Source organism: Ptychodera flava, chromosome 11, assembly GCF_041260155.1.
Source record: "Ptychodera flava strain L36383 chromosome 11, AS_Pfla_20210202, whole genome shotgun sequence".
In the NCBI taxonomy this organism is placed as follows: Eukaryota; Metazoa; Hemichordata; class Enteropneusta; family Ptychoderidae; genus Ptychodera; species Ptychodera flava.
In genome coordinates this window covers 37,965,179-37,975,782 of record NC_091938.1, presented here as the reverse complement: position 1 = coordinate 37,975,782, position 10,604 = coordinate 37,965,179, and the positions used below count along the sequence as shown (strand labels likewise).

General features: G+C 37.0%; 1 protein-coding gene across 1 annotated transcript; it reads left to right on the top strand.

Moving 5' to 3' along the window:
• Positions 1–486: 486 nt before the first annotated feature.
• Positions 487–10,040, top strand: LOC139143151 (endoglucanase E-4-like). Its single transcript, XM_070713287.1, has 10 exons — positions 487–785; positions 1,914–2,090; positions 3,142–3,325; positions 3,624–3,792; positions 4,325–4,421; positions 4,853–5,012; positions 7,214–7,358; positions 8,201–8,366; positions 9,154–9,338; positions 9,814–10,040. Exons 4-10 carry the CDS (start codon positions 3,672–3,674, stop codon positions 9,846–9,848), a joined length of 909 nt encoding a protein of 302 aa, XP_070569388.1. The 5' UTR covers positions 487–785; positions 1,914–2,090; positions 3,142–3,325; positions 3,624–3,671; the 3' UTR covers positions 9,849–10,040.
• Positions 10,041–10,604: the final 564 nt, after the last annotated feature.

The window sequence follows — 10,604 nt, the reverse complement described above, 5'->3', positions numbered from 1 at the left end:
TTTTGCACAGTTGTACACTCAAAGCGAATGCTGCGAAAAGTTTTGAGAGACTGTAGATTTTGAATAAAATCATAATTGAATGCTCTTCACCAAGACACGAACTGTCTCTAATAAGAATGACCATAAAATATCGGAAATTATTTCGTGGTCAATTTTCAAATAATGGTTTATTAATATTATGTCTTTACTCATTTTTTAAAGGAAGAACATATCATGGGGTTTTATGGGTATGGGTAATGAGATGCGTAACAGGTACTACTGTGCAAAGAATGAAATTTTACAGATTTATTGGACTTGGTGTATAGCGGTGACAACTCGGGCGGCGAACTAATTACCTTAATAGGGTTCTTCGGAATAATGGTAAAAAGCTGGACTTCCGAATCGTCAAGTATCAATCATGAAGAAACCGAATAAACAAGTGCCAATAATTGACATCCCTGCGATAGTTGAATGCTATATAAGGACAGAGCATTCACAGAAATTTTGTACGTTAAGACAGGTTGACAGTCTTAACAGGCATTTCAGAAAAGTCGGTGATTGTCAGATGAACGTACTTTTGGCATCTATCAAAATGAACGCATTGCTCACTACTGTCTTTCTTGTATTGGTGTTTGGAATCTGGTCTGACGTCACTGCCAGCCCCTTGATGGATAGAGGAGTCGACGACGAAGTAGCGACGTACATCGGTGAGTACGACCCTCCACCGATGCCGGCACCGCCAAGTGTGGAAGAGGACGACGACGATGAATACGATGAACGTTCAACCAGGGAAGTTCACAAAAACAGTATGTGTAATTATTTCATTTTGGTCTATGTATTGGGAAAGCCAACATATAGTGGGAAAAGACATACTCACGTTTTCAATCGAACATCTCTGTGAGTCGGTTACTAGTTTAGTATTACTCAGAGTATCCGTATATTGCGTGTAGAACTGATCTATTTTTCAATAGGGTTTTCAGGCAGCTGTAGTTACATGATAAAGATAGTTTGCATAAATATGCAATATATGCAATATTTAACGAAGCACTTCGTAACAAACAATAATTTTCATATCACTTCATTTATATTTCCAAGGCGTGTTGGTCGTACTGAGATTAAGTTATGCTGACGAAAGTTTCATGGGCGCGACATATTCATCACTAGTCCAAACAAGGCTGCAAAATGTACGAGAAATTTAAACAAAATTTCAAATAATATTTCGTGACTATAAAATCATTGATGAATAGATTGACCACTATCTACCTTAATTTCTCGAGCTCTTGACTGTTAAAGAAAATTCCATGCCAAGGAAAAGGGCAAAAGGTAGTCAGTTTCATAATTCATTAACGTTTAAAGTCCCACTAGCTCTGTCGTTTTGAATTAATTTTTTATTATCGGAAACACCATGATCCAATCGTCTGAAAATAGTTTTGATTCCCTCCATTAAGCCGTATTGTCTTCGGAAATGTAACTGTTTCAATCCGTAGTGATGGGTTTTGTAGATTAAATTCAGGCGCTCACGCATATATTTGCGATGGCCATATTTGGGTTGCAGCTCGAAAAACATGTACTTATGAAAATTTAAGGTGTGTCGTTCGTCGCCAATGTCTGAAAAGCACTTTTACATAAGTTGCATTTGATTTCAAATCATCTAATCGAAAAAAATGGGCAAGAAGATACAGATATGCGGCCTTCAAGCTAGCCAATCCGGAGTTCGGAATCGAATTTATAAATCGGGATTCGATTTATAGTGAACACAAATGGGAGTAATTGAATGAATATGAATTGAAACATCATTCTTGGAGCTAAATTGTACGATACTTGATGTGTACATGTATCAACATTGATGCAGAAACTCAAAATAGACATCCGACGGATAAAACCCTGAATGAAATTTATCTGTGTCATTTCGTTTAATTTCCGTTTTATTACAGTTCGCCAAGTCACATCAACATACGACTACATCGAAGTTATTGAAAAGTCAATACTGTTTTACGAATCACAAAGGTCCGGCCCGTTACCCGCTGACAATCGCATATGTTTCCGAGGTAATTCGGCAGTTGACGACGTTGGTTTTAATGGCGAAGATTTATCAGGGGGATACTACGATGGTAGGTAACGATTTGTTAATAGCTAGACTACAGTGTCGTTTCTTATTAGGGTAAGAAAATTAAACTTAGCTGAATGTTTAATATGGCTGTATCACTTTGATTATCAGTGTAATATCAAGAAAACGTCAATAACCAAACATTCTCGATACAACACAGGTAAAGGTAATAGTACAGACAATGTTCTCAACGGTTGAAGACGTTGGTAAAGTATAAACTAGTATGCGCCTCGAAAGTAAAAGACTTAAGCTTTTGCTCAAACTTTCCTCGAGGAATTTTTCAACCATTGTCTTTCGAAATCAAGAGTAATAATCGGAATCACATTTCAAAGTTTGGTACTACAGAAACAAATAAGATTTACCGTTATTTGAAATTCAAAATGCCGCCATACTGTGTTAATTCTATAGAGAAAAATAAAATTTTCGCATTTCGAAAAATGAAGCCGATAAAAAGTTGTTTTTTTCACCAAGAGCTTTAAAATGAACCCCTACGAGTGGTATAATTTTAAACGAATTATGAAAGTTTGCAAGTCCGAATATCTGTCCTCGAGGTGCGTTCTACCTTAAGGTAGAATGCGCCTAGGGGACAGATATTTGGAATCTCAAACTTTTACAATTATTTCCTGGTCTACCACTTGTGGAGGATCATTTTCTGAAGCTATAGAAGAAAGAAAGACTTTCACCGTCTTAGTAGTCTGAATATCGAAAATTTTACTTTTCTCCATGGAGTTCACACAGGGATGGCGGCCATTTTGAATTTCAAATATCGGTAAATCTTAGGTAATTTGTTTCTCTAGTACCAAAATTTGCACGATGACCCCCGATTTTTATTCGTGATTTTGAAATAGTATACTTGAAAGATACCTTGAGGAAAGTTTGATCAAGAGTAAATCTTACACTTTCAAAGTTCATACTACCTTTAAACGGACTAAATATTTTATTGACATAACATTTTGAATGTATATGTACTCAGACGAGTTAGCAGAAACGATAGTGTAGTGTTTTAATTTATCTTCAGTCATACTTACCCTTGGCCCTTCATTTTCATTGGACAGCTGGTGATCACGTGAAGTTTGGATTTCCAATGGCCTTCACTACAACAGTACTTTCATGGGGTCTGATACAATTCAAAGACGCCTATGAAGCTGCTGGACAATTGAGCAACATGTATGAAACCATTAAATGGGCAACTGATTACTTCATCAAGGCCCATGTCTCACCACAGGATTTTATTCACAGGTATGTGTTCCTACTAAGTGAATTCGATACACGTTAAATATGTCTATTAACTTTGTTCTTCTGTCTGTCTTCCTGGGTGTTCATGCTTGTCTGTCTGTCTGTCTGTCTGTCTGTCTGTCTGTCTGTCTGTCTCTCTTTCTTTATCAATGCACATCTACTGTATGTACGTACGCTTACGGTAATTAAGTGGGCATTTATGTATCCTTCTATCAAACAACATTTTAAACTTTTCCGAGTATGTCAACCACCTCCTTTGAAGTTCCTGTTGCTGACAGTCCCGTCTTCTGGTATTATCCAGGTTGGATCAGGACACATTGATCACAAATACTGGGGAGCACCGGAAACGATGGACATGGAACGTCCTCCATATCTGGTCGATGGTGTGTCGATGAACGGTTCTGACGTTGTCGGGGAAACTGCTGCTGCCTTGGCCGCCGCTTCCATCGCATTTGATGGCGTTTCAGAGTGTACGATCATTTTCATGTCTTATTTATAATCAAAATATTCGCCACGAAATTAATCAACCTTCTTGATCAAGATTGTCATAGTGATTAAATTGAACCATAAAACATTCCTGCTTAAGGACGTGTACATTTATGCCTCTTTACATTTCCTTTTCCAAAAATTTCAAGAAGTCAGTTGAGGCATTTCTTAATATTGGCTCGGAATATGAAAGTTATTCGAAGCAAAATGGCCGCCTCGTTACCACATGACAAGCGAAGTACAAGCCTTATATAAATCTCCCGGACTGCATTCGCCGCAACAAGCAAACTTCGGCCAATATCGAACAATCGAATCTTACTTTACTGTTTCTAACTTATGTTGACTGATAGTGAAATCGATAAAGGGTAATTAGAAAACAGTATTTAAAGCGAGTTTCTCTGGAGATTTGACAAGGAAGAAAAGTGTACTAAGATCATCATCTTATCACAGAGCATGAATCAGGGGGCACACACATTTTAACACCGATCTAATGTTCTGTATCATCATTTGTTATAGACGGAGACTATTCAACAACCCTTTTGGACGCCGCAAAGGAACTATTTGATTTCGCCTACAACTACCAAGGAAACTATGACGCGGACGGATACTACGTGTAAGTATGTTTGATGTTAATCAAATAACAAAGGATAATTCACGTCAAAACTGCATGAAGCCAGGCTTTTATTGGTTTGTTCGTTAAGCCATTCATTTGAAAGCGAAATTATTAACTGAAATGTAAATGGATCGAAAAGAAGGGAAGTGTTTGTTTCAACAACAGTTGTGTGAAAAAATGTCATTTACGAAGACTCAACCTTCAAGCGTTCAATCTACATTCTCTTTTCTGCAAATGACAAAGGCTTTTCACATTCGTTTTTACAGTCCCGTTAGCTATATTTTCTGCATTTTTTTGCTATACGATGATTTCTATCGATAGCAACTTATGTAAAATGCTGATCGAAATGTGACCACAGGTGTGTATGTATGTAACATAAAATATATTCATTTATTGCTATTAGAAGGGTGTAACCATTTTGTGATTTATAGATCATCAACCTATGGCGATGAGTTGTGTTGGTCAGCTGCCTGGCTTTACGCAGCATCCCATGAAAGTCCTTACCTGACTAAAGCTGAAGAGCTCTATGAACTTCATTGCAAATCACGTGGCTGGGCTTTCGCATGGGGAAATAAAAATGCAGGCGCTCAGGTATGGATGACTGACAAGCTTTCGTTTGTATGGTGGAGCTGTCTTTGAATACCTCCACGGTTGAGAAAATTCACTAACACTCCACTATGCTGTATACATGTTTCATGGGATGTTAGTTTGGAAAGGAGAGCAAAATAGAATTATGTCACTTGATGATTTTAGATGCATAGGGTGCAGAATGTGTAATTTCAACAATTTGATGTCTAACCTAGCCATATTTCCACCTCTCTGTGCGGCTGTACCAGTCATCACAAACCGCTTCTCTGTTTGGTTGTGACTGTGCTTGTCATGATAAACAGAGAATGAATATTCAGTAACACAAAGCAAAGTAAAAGACAATTGCTGCAGAACACGTTATGTATCTGGTGCATTTCAGAATCACCCAAAGGATGTGTCAGAGAGAGAGAGAGAGAGAGAGAGAGAGAGAGAGAGAGAGAGAGAGAGAGAGAGAGAGAGAGAGAGAGAGAGAGAGAGAGAGAGAGAGAGAGAGGATCTTATATAAGTATAAATAAGAGCAATCAAGATATTTAACAGAGACCGTTATTGTTCGTCTTCAACACCAGGCAATTCAACATTAATTTCCATATTCCTTTTCGTGCTTTGTTTTGATCCTGATTGTCTCGCCCTTCAATACCAACAGAACCGTGTATACTTCAAATATTCTCAGAGTTAAAGAAACTGTTTGCGTCAACCTCAAAGTCCTCCTGCTTCTCATTTTAAACGAAAGCTGGAATAATGATTCAATGGAATTTAAAATGCTGAACATCAAATATTTTTTTTTTTAAATTGAATGGTGATATCGTACCATGCATGTACGCGATTCAATGGTGTAACCATGGCACACTTGATGCAACTTTACGTCATTTTACCGAAAATCCCGCCAACAAAACGCAATGATTTTTTCACTTGTCATACGTATGTTTTGATCATCCAAGACCCTCGAAGACCCTGCTCCTATATTGAACTGTTCAAACTTTCTGGTTCTAACGTATAGTTTTGATGTATCGTGCAGGATAATCTCTCATTTTTAGCTCACGTGTGTAAACACATGGGCTAATGTCATAGCGATGTCTGTCTGTCTGTCCGTGTGTGTGTGTGTGTGTGTGTGTGTGTGTGTGTGTGTGTGTGTCTGTCTGTCTGTTTACACGATAACTCAAAAACGCCTGAACGGATTCAAGTCAGATTTGGTACACAGGTACCATATGCTACTTGCAAGAACTGATTAGATTTTGGTTAGTGTGGCTTGCATATTAATGAAGTTATGCAATATCGTTTTTTTCCGTACAATGGTTTCCCTATGGAGACGGTATTGACAGTGTAGACATATATCAAGAAATACTGCACAAAATTTCATGAAACTTTTCAAAGATGACAATCTAAGAACATTATGATGATACTGTGAGTGTCATGTCAATTATCTTCTCATTTGCATATTTAATGAACTTTTGTTATTAGTGACATAACTCTGAAATTCCTGCACCAAACTTGATGATACTTGCAACAAATATTGATCTGATATATATCTTATTATACTTAGAAGCATTAGGCAGTGTCAAGTTAATAAATAGCTCATTTGCATATTTTATGAAGGTTTGTAATTAGTCATATAACTCCGATATAACTTCATCAAATGTGATGAAATCTGCTGCATATACTGATCTGACTGATTTCTAGCTGTAGTGTAAAGCGTTTAGTAGTGTGAAATTAATTAAGGGTTCATTTACATATTTAATGAACTTTGTAATTAGGTATATAACTCTGAAATTACGGCACCCAAGTCAGTGAAATTGGGTACAGATATTGTTTTGATAAATATCTAATTGTGCTATGAATCATTGAACAGTGTCAAGTTAATTTAGGGTTTATTTGCATATTTAATGAACTTTGTAATTAGTGACATTACTCTTAAATTACAGCATTAAATTAAATAAAACGTGCTACAAATGTTGATCTGATGGATATCTAATTGTCCCATAAAGCATTAAGCAGTGTCAAGTTAATTAACAGCTCATTTGCATATTAAATAAAGTTTTGTCATTAGTAATTAAACTCTGAGAGTACTGTGCGAAGTTTAAAAAACCTACTACATATAGTGATAACATATATCTCATTGTTCTGTGAAGCGTACTACTATTAATGAACCTGGTTTAAAACACGTGTTCATATCTGGTTTGTCTATTAAATCGAACCTCTTCCTTCAGATGCTTCTGTACCAACTGACCGGCAAATACGATTATGAGAAAAAAGTCAATAATTTTGTGACCAAATGGATGCCTGGAGAAAGCCTTCCTTACACGCCTTTGGGTCTGGTCTTTCGTGATATATGGGGTCCTCTTCGTTACACCGGTAAGCTTAATCTCGAATGCACCAGAACATGTAAAATCTTTTCAGGAGCATGTTCGCCATCTTTTCAGTTTTTTGTCAAGGTTACTTTCTATGAAAGTCTATATATAATATTACACTAGGGCCATAAGCTTGCACAGCTATGTAATTTGAATGACAGTTCACTGTTCGTAGTAGAGGGGTTTTGGATAAAGAAAATTTTAAGATATTCCTCTTCGTCACAGATGTTCGTAGCCAGCGTGCGGCAAGTTGAGCTGAGACCGACTGTAGCGCTGCATGCGTTTCAGTGAGCTACTTGCGGCCGCCTTCGGCCGCTGCTCGAGCTAGTACTTTCGCTATAGCAAATATTTTGGCAGTAAAAGGTCGAGTCAGGCATTTTTACCAGAAAAAATATAACTTCTGCTAGATCAAAGAAAAATACTTTGTATTCAATTTACAAGTGGGTTAGAAGGACATTCTGAAGGATTACGGCTCCAAATGTTCCACTTCTCAAACTGAAGTGATGGGAACTGTAACAGAAGAGGAATGTTTTGTCATATTAAACTCATTCCACCTGCATTTTTGCACTGGGAAAACTGATATTCCTGCAATCTTAGAGCCATTTTGAAATTTTGTCCCCTTGATTATTTTTGTTGGCTGCAAAGGGAGCAATGGTGTCCTCGGTACCAAGTGTGTAATACTGCTATTGACACTGTCGTCTTTCTCGCACATAGAATAATGCTGTATGTGGAGTATATTATTTCCTAAACCTTAATCTTGTACTAACTTTAAAAAAATGAGATCAAAAAGCTGTTATGTGTTACCTGAAATTATATCTGATCACTTTGACTATTGTCACGTGACAGCTGGAACAACAATGATTGCCCTCATCGCTGCCGACTCTGGTTTGCACACCGAATCTTATCTGGAATGGGCCAAAGGTCAAATTCACTACATGCTGGGAGATTGCGGTAGGAGCTACGTCGTTGGGTTTGGACACAACCCTCCGTTACGACCACACCACAGAGCAAGGTATGTACCTTTAAACACGATAATTAGCCCGACTTCAACCTTTAGAAACATTCATTTTGGCGACGTGAAATGAAAAACTCACTTTCATTTTCAGTACAGCAATGAGGCAAATAGACACAAGAAAAACTTTCGAAACTCTAGTGAGTTGGATGTCTTCTTGTCACAAGTCAAGAAATTAAAACAGTCTACTTGGGACCAAGATTCACGTCAGAAAATGTTCCAAGTATTTCCGTGTTTAACGCATTTAAGAAAGTTTCATTGTATCTTCCCTAACGTGTGTTTAATAACTGTTAAACTTAAAGGGACATTAGCTGTAACTTTTGACTAATGTTTCACTACTCTGTTTCAATGTATCAACAACAGAATTTTACTATAATTCGATCATCATGACCAATGCCCGGCGTTTTGCTTGCCAACACAGCCTGTGTATGTGAAACGACCATTGTTATTGTTGATAAATGTATTCTAGTCCGGACCTGAATACAAAATTTAAATAATAACAATGCAGATTATACTCATATAGGGTATATTTATGAGCTAAATATCAGGAATTTCTCCATGTGATTCAAACCAGGAACTGCGGATGACACACAGAACAAACAAAATAAAAAAAATGACCAAACTTAAAGGTAATGGATCTTTAAGCTTATCAACACTGTGCTGTTGTTTTTGACGACTGAACAGGTCTGACAATTGTAAGAAATAGACACTTTGATAATAGTCGTTAATTCAACGTTTCATTACATTCATGACCGACATATTTAAAGGAGTCAGTTTTCACCTGCAGTTCATGTAACTCAACTTTGACTGGAAGTCCAGCTTTGAGATCACCAGATGCCAACCCACATAAACTGATCGGAGCTCTCGTCGGAGGTCCTAACATCGACGATGAGTACGATGACAATAGACAAGATTATGTATCTAACGAAGTAGCATGCGATTACAACGCCGCCTTCCAGACATCCGTTGCAGGTAAGCAGGCAGTCTATTGTTTATGTACATCTACGAAGATACGAGGATTGTTTTGTGTTCGCAAACTTTATTTAAGACATTCGCCAGCAGTTTTCAAAAGCACTGCTCATCGAAGAACTGTCCAAATAATATAAACATAAATTACTACTGTTTTCTTAGATCTATATTCTCATTTGTGTAAATGGGTGAAGTTCTAAGAAAAAATAATTCTGTCTGATGTTTTAGGATGCATGAACTTAGATAAAAGGAATTACACTGTGCTTGCAGTAATTGTGTTATTAATTATAACTTTCTGCTTTTAGCATATATATATATATATATATATATATATATATATATATATATATATATATATATATATATATATATATAATAAAATATATATCACAGCTTGCTTAAGATGCACACACTGTGGTGTGTTCTTAAGGATTGCGTTCTTGTATATAATTTTGCTTCAGTTTCGTTTTATTTTCAGCTCTACTTCATTTTGAATTGCAAGGCCGTAAATGAAGAAGAAGGACAATGTCAATCACGACGACGAACCAATCTAAATCGGATGATGATCGGCCTTCCTAGATAGTTAGTCCTTACTGTAACACAAATGATATAAAGGATGGTATCTGTAAAATTTAATATTTTGAAAGACTTTTGCCTTAAAATAATCGATCTTCTAAGTGATAATAAATTTATTACAAGCAATTGAAACGTGAAGTCATGGTATTTATTAAAGCAGACAGATTATATCATACCCACTCGTTTCAGTTCATTGTAAAGACCACCTCCCCGTCACGTGACAGCTTCATTTTAAGTTCTACTCGTCGGTAGAATCTAACGCTAATGCGCTCGCTGCTTTTACACAATAATCTAAAATCTTTTTCGGTGACATTTTCAGCCCTGTCACTCCAAATCCATTGGTCAATGTCAAATGTCAACACTGCAAAATCCAAAGCTTCGGTCTGTACTATATATGACGTCATCGATATCGAACAAGTGTAATTATTTCCTTAGTTTAAAATAAGAACAAGTGTTAAGATGCAGAGTTGCTTGAGTTGTCGGCAAATGAGAAATCCTAATGATTTGATTGAATGTTTGCATCTACTTCAAAACAGTGGCGGTGCTGCTGAGTATTGATCCAATCCACATGGAAAGGAAAAACGGAAATTGACTTCTTGGCGTTCAATGCTGCCATGGATGCCACGGAATACACCTTTACCATTGTACATCTTATGTAATTTTCAAAGCAGCGCTGTTACATCGGTCAACGTC